We start from the raw sequence: 15,313 nt of genomic DNA on the forward strand, positions 1-15,313 counted from the left end.
TTTATAAACATAATTTTACTCCCCATACCTACTTGATTTGGAATAACAGGAACATAGTGTATAAAATAAGTCATTGTTTTTCTCTAATTGGGTTGAGAAACAGATCATTTTTGTGAATCAGTTGTATAATACTAATGGACAGCCTATGTCTTATACAGAATTCCTAAAATAAATTTCCAGCAACTCCCAAAGACTATGCCATGCTGTTTGCTGCAATAACTTTGGGTTTCAGAATGCTTTTTAAAGGCGTTCCACCAGTTGTACCACCTATTTCTCCTCCCGACCCTGTGAACACATACGTAGGAAAAGTTTGTCTTACCGAGCATAAAAACAGTAATAGGAATATTCGTGCTTTATTTCAGAGAGAATCCTTATCTGTAGGTGATTTTTTTTAATTGGAATTCCATTGTCACTGACATTAGTTGGAAAATAGTATGGACCATTCCTAATAAGTATTTTGTGACAAATAAGGTCAAAGAAGTTTAATTCAAAATAATTCATAAGTGTTACCCAGCTAATCACTGTATGACAAAGTTTAAGAGGGACATTGATGTGAATTGCTGGTTTTGTGGAAGCCACCCCGAGACCGTTCAGCACCTCTTCTGGATCTGTTCACATGCTACAACGTTTTGGAAAGACTTTAGCAGATTTATTATCGGACAGCTCTACAAGGTCTTCATTTTAAAATAGGAAAATGTTGTATTTTGTGTTTTATTCGCAAGCACAGAAAGGAAGACGTATACTTTGTTGTAAAATTTGTTAATTATTCTAAATAAATTATATCTCCTCAAATGCAAGTGTAGTAACCAAAAACCTAATTTCAAACACTATTATAGTGACACTTACAGAAAATTGATTAGTGGATCACTAAATAAAAAAGCTTTAAAAACTATAACTATTTGCACTACCTACAATTTATTTGGATGTGTGTAACATTTCTGTAGTGCACCCCCTGGCATATGTTTCATGTTCTTTGTTCAATTTTGTATGCAATTTGTTTGTATACTTATCACCTTGTTCAATAAAGTTTTTGGGAAAAAAAAAATAAAAAAAAATAACGTGACTCTGTCTAAACACATCCACCCTGATCTGAGCATCAGAGTTTTGGCCCATCAGGATCTTGGTGGGAAACACTTGGTTTCAGCTCCTTGGCTGATTTAGGTGATTTTGGGAAATTTAAAAATCTTAAATTCCTGGAGTAGGAAATCCTTTTACTTGCACCCCACAAAAAAAGCAGGAAGGTGTTATGTTTTCATGTATCTGAGTCAGGGAGAATCATAATATGCCTTAAGTGAAAGAAACAAACTAATAAAATCACGATAGGTTGTACGGACTTGCACAGTAGAGCACAAATGAACATTTGAAAGACAAATAAGATGAGATGAGCTGTAGTCAGCCAACAGAAATCAGCTGCTGATAGGAAAAATAAAAACGGTTTAAGACTGGATTTAGCAGATTTCTAATGATGGTACTAATCCTGATGCTCCGTCGCGTTAAGGCCAGAAGGGGTTTAGCGAGAACTTACAGAGAAATAAAAAACACAAATTGTGCTTTAAATGTTAATTGATTAATGTAATTTGGTCAAAGCTGCAGCTTCACACACAGAAGAACGTTACTTGGAACTTCCTGTGTTTCTGACGACTGAAAACATGAAAGCTTGCTTCATGTTGAGGAGCCAAAGAACCGGAGGAACCACCCGTCCTCCGCCTGATGACACACTGACATGTTGTAACGTTTACTTCTGGATTGAATGGCCTCAGAAAGAGGAACCCCAAGGGAAACAGACTGACAACCGGAACAGGAAGTATAACTTTGACATTTCGTTATTAATCAACCCTCACTCTGTGTATTTTTATAAATTTTATTCCACTTTTTTCTAATTCTTATTTTTTGATTTCTGGTCCCCGCAAGTGTCTATAAATCAATCTCAGAGCTTGTGTATTTATTTATTTTTACAAATTGTTTTCTAAATACTTTTATTGTGGGAAAAAAGACAGAAACCACAGGAGAAAGGCACATAATCATGGGAGAGCAACAAGATTAAAACATAATGACATATAACATAACACCCTGAATATATTTGTGAATCCGAAATAAATCTCCAGTTTTCATTCTTACAAAATGTGGGCAAAAAGAAGAACTGAACATTTTGTAATCTGTCACTTTCTGCAGCTGTTCAACTCACTGACCTGTTTCCACTTGGCTGTTTGACTTTGGAGAGGACACTTCTGCTGCTGATCAAACCTTTATAAATAATGGAGGAATCGAATTATGCTAATGTGACTTTTAAAATGTATGATATCCCCACAACTGGTGAGTAACAAAACTAACTTTTTAGTTTTCTTTTACTGTTTTTGAGTTTTCTTTGTGTTTGGATTTAAGGCAATGAGTTGTCTTTATTCTTTATGAGGTGCAGATTTTAAAAGGTCACATAAAAACAGTAACTATATTAAAGGAGACATATTATGGCTATTTAAAAATACATAATAATTATATGGTCTTCACAAAAGTTTTTAGCACAAATACCTCTTACATAAAGCAATTTCAGCAGTTTTATTCTTGACATTTTCAGTACCTTCCAGAATGAGCCATTTCACGATTCTGTCACTTTAAGAAAAAAAACTGGAGCTGACCACGCCCACCCAAACCCAGCTCAGGCTGCTATAAGCTGAAAAGCTTTAATATCAGAAAAAAGTTTGGAGTAGAGCCACAGCTCCTCCATCCTGGACAGGAGATGATGTGGTTCTATGCAAACTTCCACATTTGTGACATCACAAACAGGGGCTTTTTGAAATGGCTTGATAAAGACCCATAGTTCCTAAAACCAGACACTGAGAAAACAGTTGGATGTTTTTTTTCACGTTTGGAGTTGTTATAGAGACGGTGAGGTGGTGCTCACTCCTCACCCCTGCCACGTGGACCTCAAGTGATACACCATCAACCCTGCTCAGTGGTCAACTTTCCTGGTGGGGTCACCCATGAGGAGAGTGGGAGGGTTAAAACTGACCTTTTACCATATTTAGCTTCAATGTACAAATGACAAATATTGATGTTTCAATTAATATTTAGAACCTGCATTTGTAAATGTTACATGAAAACATTTTAATAAAGAAAAGTGAGGTGATTTCAAAATAAATATTCAGCTATAATACAAAGTCAAGCAGAAATAACCTTTCAAAATAAAAGCATGTAAAAGTGATTTATTGTTTGTAACATTTGTCTTGTTGTTCGCATTGAAAAAGACAATTAAATATTATGAAGTCTAAAACCACCTAGATTAAACCCCACATGTTTTTATGTGAGCCCTTCAGGGAGGGTCACGTGACTTAAGTAATGTCAAACTTCCTGTCTTGTAAGACAGATTCATCCTAGTTGACAGAATAAGAGTCAGTCCAGGTTCACTCTACAGGTCTGAAAGCTGCTACATTATGAATTATGTTTACATTTGAGGCTTTCACCTCTGGAGCAGAATAGTTTCATCTTTCAGTTCAGTGACATAAAAATCAGATTAAATATGACCGGAAAACCTGAAAGCTTTAAGTTCAAACGGAAACACTTTTGTTTAAAGGAGCACCAAAACCCAGAAGTACACAATGGCTGAAGGTTCCCAGCTGAGAGTTCAGATCAAAGGGAAAAAAAAAGCAATTTACAGGAAAATAAAATGTTTTATTAAATAAAACTGGCACATTCCACTTCTTGATCCCCCACCAGGGGGCAGCAGACATGTACAGTACTGGATATAGCAGGTTTCTGACGAAGGTACTAAACCTAATGCTCCATTTGTGGTTTGATGGAGTTTTTTGATGATATACAAATGATAAATTATAAAAGTAAAAACTGTAAACATTGTTTTTTGCTCACAAAACTTTTGTAAACCGGTACTTACATAAAATGTTTACCTATAAACTGTAAAGCCCTAAAGTCTTTTCTTTAATGCTTTTTTATTTGCTTGGCAGAAAAACCAAACAACCAGGAAATAATCTACGATGAGGTGAAGACAAAGGACGAGATGTGCGATCCACCTCCGGCCATAACTGGTCATTAGCGGTTATTAAAGTACCAAATTAATGCACCTTTAATGTCAAATTGTAAAATAAACAGACTTTTATTTTTTCTTAATGCAGGAAGTCCAAAGAAAGTCCCTCATGTTTTGGTTCTGGTGTCTTTGGGAGTTCTTTGTTTCATCCTGATGTTGGTCATCGTCTCGCTCAGCATCCACTGTAAGTCCGTTGTCTCTAACTTTTCAAAGCAGCTTGAGAAAAAACATCAAAACCTTTTGTTCCTGACTGCAGTTGCGTACGAGCAGAGGAGACTCAACATCACCCTCATGGCTCAGAATCAGAGGCTCCACGCAGAGATGGAGGCCCTAATGAGACAAACCCAAGATCTGATCAGAGACAGGGACAAACTCAACTGGACCATGAAAGTCATCCTGGAATACGACAGATTCCCGGTGGATCAGCTCTGCCCACAGAAAGGTAAAAGGTCATTTGTTATTCCAGAGACTTATCCTGTTAAACTCAGAACATGTTTCTCCCCACAGTGTGTCAACCCTGTCTGGATGGTTGGATCCTCTTTCAGTCTAAATGTTACCTGTTTACAAAACATCACTATTATTATGAATGGAAAAGCTGGATAAGTAGTCAGGAATTCTGTCGGGAAAGGAATGGAGATCTGGTGGTGATCCAAAGCAGGGAGGAACAGGTGAGGAAGAGCCACTTTATTAAACCTGTTTCATTTATAGATGTTTTAAGTATTTTTTTGTAAATTCCTTTCTGCATTTCTAAGGTCATCTGTTATGTTCACATACATGAGAGTGAAAGATTTAAAAATACATGTTGTTTAATTCTTGGTGACTTTAACTTACACACTAATGACCCTACTTGTAGCACAGCAGTAGAGTTCATGTCTGTTTACCTTAGAACAGCACGTTTCAGGCCTCACACACAAAATAGGCCACACCCTAGATCTTGTTTTCTCCTTGGGACTAAAAGTCAAATTTACATGTTGAAGAGCTTTTTCTGAGTGACCATAGCTGCATTCTCTTTAATGTCCAATCTAATGTTGAATCTGTCCCTCACAGCCTAAAATCTAAGAGACGTATCATTAATCAGTCAGCAGTGGGTGGATTTTCTAGATCAGGGGTGTCAAACTCAAATTCACACGGGGCCGAAATGAAAATCTGGGACGAAGTTACGGGCCGAACTTAATATTTATTGAAAAAGTGATGGTAAATTAGTACATTTTCTTTATCAACATATATGCAATTTTGAACCTTTTAATTTTGAAACAAACTTATTTTTGCATTAACACTGAATGTGGAATAACCAAATTACACACGAGCAAGTCAATTTTAAATTAAATGCATCAGTGGTATTCATTACTTGTGGTATATTCAGCATTTTTAAAATCTATTCAGGATTTGTTTTCTTGTTGTTTATTCATTGTTCTTATTTTTTATTTTCCTTTTTTTCTCCTGTAATAAGTGTCATCGCTGCTGTGACATCTAGCTTTCCCCACTGAGGAACAATAAAGGGATTTTCTATTCTATTCCTCTATGTGCAGCCTTTCCAGTTCCTGTTTTACTGTAGGGTTAAATCTTTTCTCATGGTCCAACAACAAAATAAAAATATCATTTTATCTTAAATGAAAATGCAATATCTCACCTGTTAACTTTCATGTTTGGGAGCAGAAAAGGAGCATTAAACCTAAACATTTAAAGCTCAGTTTTACTGTGATGCTCACCTGTTCCAACCAGATACCTGCATCATGGGGTTGATCTGAGCTCAGGAGACTCCTGTTGTTTTGTTCATCTTCATCATAATAATGACAACATGACACATAGGTTTGTGCTGCTGACCTGTCTGAGCAGCTTGACCATGTTGTTGTGTGTCGGGGAGGAAAAATAAAAACGATAGCAGCCATACTGATTTGAGCGTGTCGCTGCTCGCTGGAGTTATATCAGCTGTGTCTGCAAGTTAGTTGGAGAACTTTCTCTTTCAGTCGTGAACACATTACTGAGCGGTTAAAATTTTTGTTTCTGGGCTTCAACGTAGGAAAATAGCTGAGTAAACTCGGCGCTGAGTGAGAGGAGTGCTTAGTTTGTCAGAGACAGTGGAGCTGCAGACACCGCCAGCAGACGCTGGAAAATACACAAAGGAGGGGGCGGTTCGGCTCCGCGCTAATGCCACACAGCATCATGGGAATTGTAGTCTTTGCGGTAAAATCAGCCAGGGGGTCAGTTTTAATATATTTTTGATATTTATCTCGCGGGCCACATAAAAATGCTCCGCGGGCCACATCTGGCCCGTGGGCCTTGTGTCTCACACGTGTTCTAGATTATTTGACAGCAGCTCAGTTCAGGGTGATGATCCAAGCGTGTTCATCCAGTCATTGGATAAGAAATGCTGCAGTGTCTTAGATGAAGTGGCTCCCGTTAAGCAGGTCATTTTTTCTAGCAAGAGAAAGAGTCCTTGGATTAATGAAAACATTTACAGTCTCAGAAGGACATGCCGCAGAGCCGAGACACTTTGGAAGTCAACTAGATTAGAAAGTCACAGGCTGCACTTTAAAGAACTGATAACATCTCAGAATGAGTTGGCAAAAAATTCCAGGGCCACTTACTTTGCTCAGCTGATTGCTGTCAACAAAAATAACTCTAAAGTCCTGTTTGACACCATCAACCAGATTGTTTCCCCTCATGCCCCTCTTATATGACAGTTTACTCAAGGTCTGACTGAAACAACTTTCTAGCATTCTTTGAGAATATAATCAGAAATACCAGGGCAAGTTTTTCAGCCCCATCTACTTCCTACCACCTCATCCAACCACCTTCGTCCCAATCATGGTCTATCTTTACTCCTGTAGATTTCCAGAACATTTGCCTCATTCAGAAACACATGAAACCAACCTCATGCCCTGCTGATTTCATTCCTACAATCTTGTTCATCAGCATGTTTGACCAAACTGGCCCATCCATTGTAGATTTTATTAATTTATCCCTAAAATCTGGCTCTGTACCATTTGTTTTCAAACATGCAGTTATTGAACATATCCCTAAAAAAACAAGTTTGGACTCATCTCAGCCTAAAAATTACAGACCCATTTCTAAAGTACTTTTTATCTCTAAAATATTGGAGAAGGTTGTGGCAGATATACTGATTACTTTTCTGGAACAGTTTTGACAAAGTCCAGGCGGGTTTTTGTAAAAAGCATTCAACAGAAACAGCTTTGCTTAAAGATTCCAGTGACATCATGATGGCTGCAGACAACGGGGAGTTCACAGTGTTAGTATTGTTAGATCTTTCTGCAGCTTTTGCCGGTCGGTAACAAGATGGCGCCTGTGCTTGGCTTAGCCGCAGTCACCGGCCACTTTTTCAAACTTTTCTTCACTAATCTCCTCTTTTCCACCATGCTCCTGTCTGCGATCCTCTTCAGTAGTGGCCCTGCTACCATCTCCTATGATCGCCAGACTCTTTTGTCCTTCCGTTCGTTCACGATCACCCAAGATGCACCGAGGACGTACCTCCCTGTTTGTTTATCTGAGTGGTGCACTGGCCCGGAGCCAAACGATGATTCCAACCAGGGCGCCTCCAGCGATGTTCATCTGGTCCCGGGAAAATGTTGGAGGAAAAGAGGTAAACGAGCAGGAATCCAGGTGATAATAAGACTTCTCTTAAAGCATGGTTTATCTCGTAAACATCGGCGTGATCTTCTAGCTTCTTTTCCTTTGTTTGGTGACTTGAGAGCCACTTCTGCATTCCCGCCAGGCCGCGTTGTGGCACGGTTTTTTCCGTCCAAGTTTTTTAAGGTTGGTTTATCCTCATTCCTCAGTGGTTTCTCCTCCTGTTCCCTCCATAAGTGGTTTTTATAAACACCATGGATCTAACCCTAATAATTTACATTCACTAACTTCAGCTGTTTCTGTAGTTTCTGATTCCTCCACCTCACTCAGCATGGCTCTATTAAATTCCCACTCTGTTAACAATAAATCTTTCCTGCTCAATGATCTAATTCTCTCTAAAAACCTGGATTTTCTGTTTCTGACTGAAGTTTGGCAGCAAACATCTGATTATTCTGGTCTGACTGAACTCTGCCCGAGTGGTTATTCTTTTCTGAGCCAGCCCCGGGGTTCTGGTCGTGGTGGAGGCCTAGCTGTTGTTTTCAGAGACCATCATCCATGTAGCTCTACAACCTCTGGTCACTTTGCTTCCTTTGAACTGCAGCTGATTAAAGTCGGGCGTAAGGACCTGTTCTACTGTGCTGTGGTCTATCGTCCACCTGGTCCAAACAGTTCTTTCCTTCAGGAGTTTAGTGACTTTCTATCCTCCACTGTGAAGCTGTCCAGACTGGTGATTGTTGGTGATTTTAACACCCACGTTGATGATCCCTCTGACCACTTTGCCATGAATTTCTCCAGCCTTATGGACTCCTTCAGCTTTACCCAGCATGTTTCTTGCCCCACACACACCAGGGGGCACACTCTAGCACTTGTTTTTACTCTGAGTCTAAATGCTGACAGTGTTTGTCCTGAGGACATTTATATTTCAGATCACCATTGCATTTTCTTTAACTTGTCAGTTTCTGCGTCCCCACCTCCTGCTCGCTGTATGGTTAGTTGTCGTTTGCTTAATGCACAGCTAGAAAATTTTCTGCTGCTTTTGATCCACCCTGTTCTTCTGATAACGACCCAGATTCCTTAACTTCTCAGTTTAACAAGCACTGCCTCTCCATTCTGGACAACATCTGTCCTGTCAGAACCAGATCAGTTCCTGCAGTGAACACTACTCCCTGGTTTAATGACAGCCTCCGCAGCCTAAAGTGCCAATGCAGAAAAATTGAGCACTTGCAGAAGAAAACCCATCTCCACGTCCATCTGCTGCACCTAAAGGATCTTCTGACATCCTTTAACTCTGCAGTCAGAGACAACAGGGTTTCCTATTTTTCCAACCTGGTGTCCCATAGCAGTTCTTCTTCTTCTTCTTCTTCTTCTTCTTCTTCTTCTTCTTCTTCCTGATCACAGCACCTTAATTATCAGACTTTGTGACCCTGTGGGGATCTCTGAAACTGTTAGACTGGTTTAGATCGTACCTTTCTAACAGAAGTTACGGTGTCTGTATAAACCAAATCATGTCAGATTCTACTTATCTGTTCTGTGGTGGACCCCAAGACTCTGTTTTGGGTCCACTGTTGTTTCTGCTGTGCATACACCCTCTTGGACAGATAATTGATTCTTTACACAATGTCTCTTATCACCTATATGCAGATGACATTCAGCTGTACTGCTCCTTTAAGGATTCTGAGCTCTATAAACTGAATTACTAGAGTGTCTATCAGCTATCACCAGCTGGGTAGAAGAAATCTTCCTTCAGTTTAACTCAGAAAAGACTGAATGTCTGATCATTGTCCCTGAGACCATGGTTCCCCCGATTAGTCTAAAATTTGGCCATTCATCTTCTGCCTTCAAGATGAACTTACTGAATTTGGGTGGTGTTTTTGACCAATCAATGTCTCTTGAAGGTCACTCAAAAACATAGGTCCAAAACTGTTTTTATCACTTAAGAAATATCTCCAAACTGCGAAGGTTGGTGTCAAAACATGAACTTGAAATGGTTCTCCCGGCCTTTATCTCCTCCTGTTTAGATTACTATAACACACTCTTCACATGTCGTAGAGGATGGCTGCTTATACTGAGCCAGGATTCTCTGGAGGGTTCTTCCTGTTAAAAGGGAGTTTTCCTCTCCACTGTCGCTTTATGCTCGCTTAGTATGAGGGTTGCTGTATAGTCACTGACACTAGTCAGTGACATGATGCAATTTGCTGGGTTCCTTATATAGGAAACATTATTTCTGATTGGCTTAATGAACTGACCTGAATTGGAATGTTTATTATGTGAAGTGCCTTGAGACGACGTGATTTGGCGCTATATAAATAAACTTGAATTTAATTTAAATGAATGAAAAAGCACTTGTCCACCTTCAGTTGGTCCAGAACTCTGCAGCGAGGCTCCTAACTGGAGCAAACAGAAGAGCTCACATCACTCCTATTCTAATGTTCCTGCACTGGTTACCCATTAACTTTAGAGTTTATTTTAGAATCCTGACTATAACTTTCAATGCGCTACATGGTCAAGCTCCTCCCTATATTTCTGAACTGTTAAAGCCTTATGCTCCAACCCGAGCCCTCAGGTCCACACACCAGAACCTTCTAGACGTTCCAAAGACCAGATATAAAAGTCGAGGTGATCGCTCCTTCCAGACTGTTGGAACCTGACTTTGGAATGATCTTCCTTTATCCTCACGTAGGATTGACAATATGGACAAGTAAAAAAAAAAAACCCACAGCTAAAGACCTTTTATTTAAAGCTGCTTTTACCTAAATCTTTTATTTTCTTTTTTTAACTAAAATGTGTAATCATCTTTAATCTATTTATGACATTTTATAACATTATGATAATATTGTATATTGATTGTATTTTCTGATGTAAATCTATTTCATTATGATTTTTTATGACTTATTTTTTTCTGATGTTAATCTGTTTCTGTTTTAGATCACTATGGTTTTATGACTTTATTTTATTTTGTTTTGATCTATGTGAAGCACTTTGTGATTCTATGTCTGTGATAAGTGCTATATAAATAAAATATACTTACTTACTTACTACTTATTGTTAGTTCTTCTTTCACATTTATCCTTTAATCATTTGTTTATTTCATCTTGTAGGAATTCATCAGTAATCACACAATGGAATATAATGATAAAAACCACGGTTACTGGATTGGGTTGAGCCGCAGAAACACGATGGACGTGAGGATGTGGGTGGATGGAAGTAACCTCACTGTGATGTAAGCGCGCGCACACACACACACACACACACACACACACACACACACACACACACACACACACACAAGCATGTACACACACATATGCATGCAAGCACACACATTCATGCACACACATGCAAACACTCACACACGCATGCACATACAAACACACACTTGTGCATGCGCACACACAAGCAAACACTCACACGCATGCACACATATACACACACACACACCCTCTAACCTTTTAACCTCCACTTCATGACTACTGTAACTTTGTTCTTTTCGGATCAGGAGGTGACGGTAACGAGTGAAATCCAGACAAGGAAATGAGTTTCATCACAGCTTTTTGTTATTTTTGCACCAGAAACAAACGCAAACATCAGAAAAAGACAGGAGGGAAGCGTGGAGCCACAAACCAAACATGTAGAAACATTCATACTAATGCTACAGCTACAGCTGTTCTGAAACAGGACAGCTACAGTCAGACACCAAATCTAAAAGAATAAACAAACTCAAACATTACGAGAAGCCTCAGTTCATGTTTACTGACTCTAGATTACGTCATCGTTGTTGAGACATAAAGTTCTTAAAGAAAATCTAACCTCCTCATACTTGGCCGTATGTTTGGAGTTAGAGGTAAAACGTTGTGTTTTGATCCTAAACCATAAAGAAAATGTAAATGTAAATAAAATAACTCACTGATTTTCATTCATCAGGTTCTGGGGGACAGAAAAACCGAACTACAACTCCTACTGTGTTCTAAGTAACCCCCATGAACTCCCATTGGCCAACTGGATGAGAGTTAGCTGTGACATGAGGAACCGCTGGATCTGTGAGAGCAAAGCTCTGATTGGACCGGATTAGGACTCAGCCCCTGGATCAGAACATTTAACATTTTAGCTGTAATAAAAAAAATCCTCATAATGCTGTCAAATATGGAATCTTTTTGTTATTTTGTGTCATGAACTATAATAATCGTTTAAGGAACCATTGTTCATATTTAATTGAGTTATGCATGAAGTGCGTGTGCATGTGTGTGTGTGTGTGTGTGTGTGTGTGTGTGCAGCTAGTGCACATATGTTGTATTTGATTTTGTGTAAGTTTGTTTAAATAAAATCTAAGTATTAAATATTTTTTAATGTTTTAGTCTTTAGATGATAAAACTGAACACTAAAGAACTTTTAAGGGTTTGAGTTCCTTTAAGTGCTGAATAGATGCACACCGGGGGGGTTCAGGGGGGCTGGGGGCCCCGGCTCTCATTTGTTCCGCTAGTGATGCATACTAATACATTTGAAGTGATGGAGGTTTATAGTGGTGAGATCAGACGATACGGGTAAAACCCAGAACTGTTTAGTCCATCTCAGCTCCTCTCTTCCTGTGGGTTATAACCTTACTCATCCATGATGGATCCTCCTCCTCCCGCACATCAGGTTTCAGCTGACTGAGACATTTACATTTTTACCAATGCATAAAGCAGGACAGGTAACAGAACCGACTATAATAAACCCTGCATCTGATGAGATGAACAAGAATTTGACTATTAAATCTCCTGGATGATGTGCTGGTGACTCCATGCGGAGTAGACTGGTGATGGAAGAGCGGGAAGCAAACCAGGAACAGATCAGGAAAAATATCCAACTTCACAGTATTTTCAGAAATAAACTCAAACTAAGGGAGAAATTCAAAACTTAGAAAAATAAGAAAGAAACTTCTTAAAGCTTAAAACTGACCATTAATTTGGTTTAATTTCAACAACCTGTAGAAAACAACCATTCTCTTTCAGGTCATGCTGTATTCCTTTTACTAGCTTGTGATGGGATTAAGAAACCTAAGAAGGTGCTTTATAAATAAAAAAATGCTTAATAACAATGATGTTGCGGTCATTATAAAGCAAATTAAGAGCAGTGACACTACAGGCTCACGTACACACAAACAAAAGCATCATGGCAAGAAAATGGTTAGCTAATGCTAATTATGTGCTAATAACTCATAATAAAATACTAGGAATTTGATAGTTTTAGGTTGACTGATAAAATGGATTATGTGAACAGTTACTGGTCTTATATATGTGTGTGTGTGTGTGTGTGTGTGTGTGTGTGTGTGTGTGTGTGTGTGTGTGTGTGTGTGTGTGTGTGTGTGTGTGTGTGTGTGTGTGTGTGTGGTCTTTATAAAATGCCTATTGTACACAGTAAACAGGTAATGCTGTTATGGTTATCCTGTTATGGTTAAAAAAACATCTGCACCTCTGGGGCGCTTCCCTGTGATTAGGGTGGCAAGATGGGGCCAAAGAAAATTTTGAGACAGCTCAAGTAATTAGTCATCAAAAATGTTCACACGAAGGCAATTTGACTTCTTTGGTTTCTTTAAGATGTTTCTCCTCTCATCTGAGGAGCTTTGTTAATTCTAACTGGAATATGGGGGAGTCAAGTTTATAAACTGTAGCTGCCTGTTGTTATTCAATGAGCAGAAACTACTCTGGGTAACACTCCCCTCTACCCCCGATGAGTTGTTGAGAGGGAGTCATGTTGCTTAGATGCAGAAAGGTGTGACCTAAACTGAAACTGCTTAGGAATAAGATTCAAAGCTGCATTATAGGTACTGGAAAGGTGAAATCTAAGTCCCCCTCCCTCATTTAAAGTAGGTTTTTCATGTTTGACATAGATAGCTTCTTTTGCTCCTCTCTAAAACCATCTATCTTCTCTGTTGAGAATGTGTACTTTGTCATCTTCAAAAGTGTGTCTCTTGTCCTTCAGGTGTAGGTGGACTGCGGAGTCTTGACCTGAAGAGGTGGCTTAACCAAACTAGAATTATTTACTTTCACTATCATAATCGTAAATTCTTACCCACAGCCAATTTATGTGCTTCATTTAAATCAGATGCAAACTAAAGAACAAGGACATGCAAATAACAAACCAGACATGATATAGTTTGTCAAGCTATTTCAGTATCAGGTGTATGCAAAGTAGATGTGGGGCCTCTTTCTTAAAGCTTGATTATACAAACCAAACTAGGTCTGGAAATTATGTCAGTCTTTGTCAATGCAAACTTTGTGATTTATAAGAAAAATGGAAAATTTGCACAACTTTAAGCAAACTCTGACCCAAGTGTAGTCGGTATGGTAACACATACGCATGCACACACGCGCACGCACGCACGCACGCACGCACGCACGCACGCACGCACGCACGCACACACACACACACACACACACACACACACACACACACACACACACACACACACACACACACAAACACACACACACACACACACAAACACACACACACACACACACACACACACACCAATCAGCTCCCACTCCACTCCTTTCTCTTAACTTTGAATAAACAATCATATGTTATGCTTCAAATGACTTATTGCTGCATTAAATGTCTGATGTGCGAAAACACATCGTTAATCAAACTATAAACTAAAACTCTGCGCTGCAGCAAACCAGGCACCAGTGCAGCTGTTGGGTTTCACTCAAGCGGGTCATATAAAACAAAGTTAATTCACTGTGGCGTGTGAATGTGCGTGCATGGTGAATGACTGTGTTGCACCTTGGGTGGTTGTAGCAATATAAGGTGCTATAATGCAGGCCATTTACCATTTTACCATTATAGTTTAAGCTAATTAGCTGGTTTTCACTTTTTGTTTTTAGCTTTCTTTTAACTACTTAATTTGAATTTTCTTTTATCTAAATTTGATCTCATTAGTGTTTTATTGTTCTCACAAATGTCTATGTTCTTATTTTGTTTTTAATGTTTTTGTGACTTGCTACTTTTATCTTTGTTACTTTTCTTGTCCAGCAGGGTGGTGGAAAGCACAATAGAAATAAAGCTTGATTGATTGGTTCTTTAAAACAAGCAATGTCACCTAGGGTGATTCTAGGAATTATTAAAATCATTTCTAGATCAGGGTGTAAATGGACCTTGACTGAAAAGTTCATGGAACATCTGTTAGGTCACAAGTGTTGTTTGCACTGATAACCCACTTAGTAATATGGCCACTGCCAAGCTGGGTGCTACTGAGCAGGGGTGGGTGGTGCAGCTGGCAGACTTAGATTTTGAGGTCCATTACATGTTGGAAAAAGCAACATCAACGCTGATGCAACGGCCGTCTGCAAAGAGGACTTTTGGTTGCAGGAACCCACTTGCCTACATTTTTCCAGCAGGTCATGCAGGCTGGAGGAACAGAGGTGACTTGGGCTGCTATTGCAGTGTTACTCCAAGTACACTCTATCTGACATTTGATCTCCTCAGCAGGCTGACCCTGTTATACAAGAAATGTCTCTGTTGTGGAAAGGTGGACAATGGCCCAGATTTGAGGGGTGAAAGCAGCTTTCCCAGCCTGCTATGGTGCTTTCAGTCAGTGAGATCGGTAGGTTGAAGAGGATTGGGATTTTATATTGGAAGGTGTTTCGCCGTGATGGAAGTGAAGCTGTGTCACATTTGATCTCGCCAGATGTACTAGTAATAAAGTAA

General features: G+C 39.2%; 1 protein-coding gene across 1 annotated transcript; it reads left to right on the plus strand.

Moving 5' to 3' along the window:
- The first annotated feature begins 2,195 nt into the window (after positions 1-2,195).
- LOC107379113 (C-type lectin domain family 7 member A) lies at positions 2,196-12,771 on the plus strand. Its single transcript, XM_015949705.3, has 7 exons — positions 2,196-2,313; positions 3,957-4,037; positions 4,125-4,220; positions 4,293-4,478; positions 4,544-4,704; positions 10,723-10,844; positions 11,546-12,771. The coding sequence occupies exons 1-7, from the start codon at positions 2,256-2,258 to the stop codon at positions 11,691-11,693; spliced, it is 852 nt and encodes a 283-aa protein (XP_015805191.3). The 5' UTR covers positions 2,196-2,255; the 3' UTR covers positions 11,694-12,771.
- Positions 12,772-15,313: the final 2,542 nt, after the last annotated feature.

This window comes from Nothobranchius furzeri, chromosome 5 (genome assembly GCF_043380555.1).
Source record: "Nothobranchius furzeri strain GRZ-AD chromosome 5, NfurGRZ-RIMD1, whole genome shotgun sequence".
Classification (NCBI taxonomy): Eukaryota; Metazoa; Chordata; class Actinopteri; order Cyprinodontiformes; family Nothobranchiidae; genus Nothobranchius; species Nothobranchius furzeri.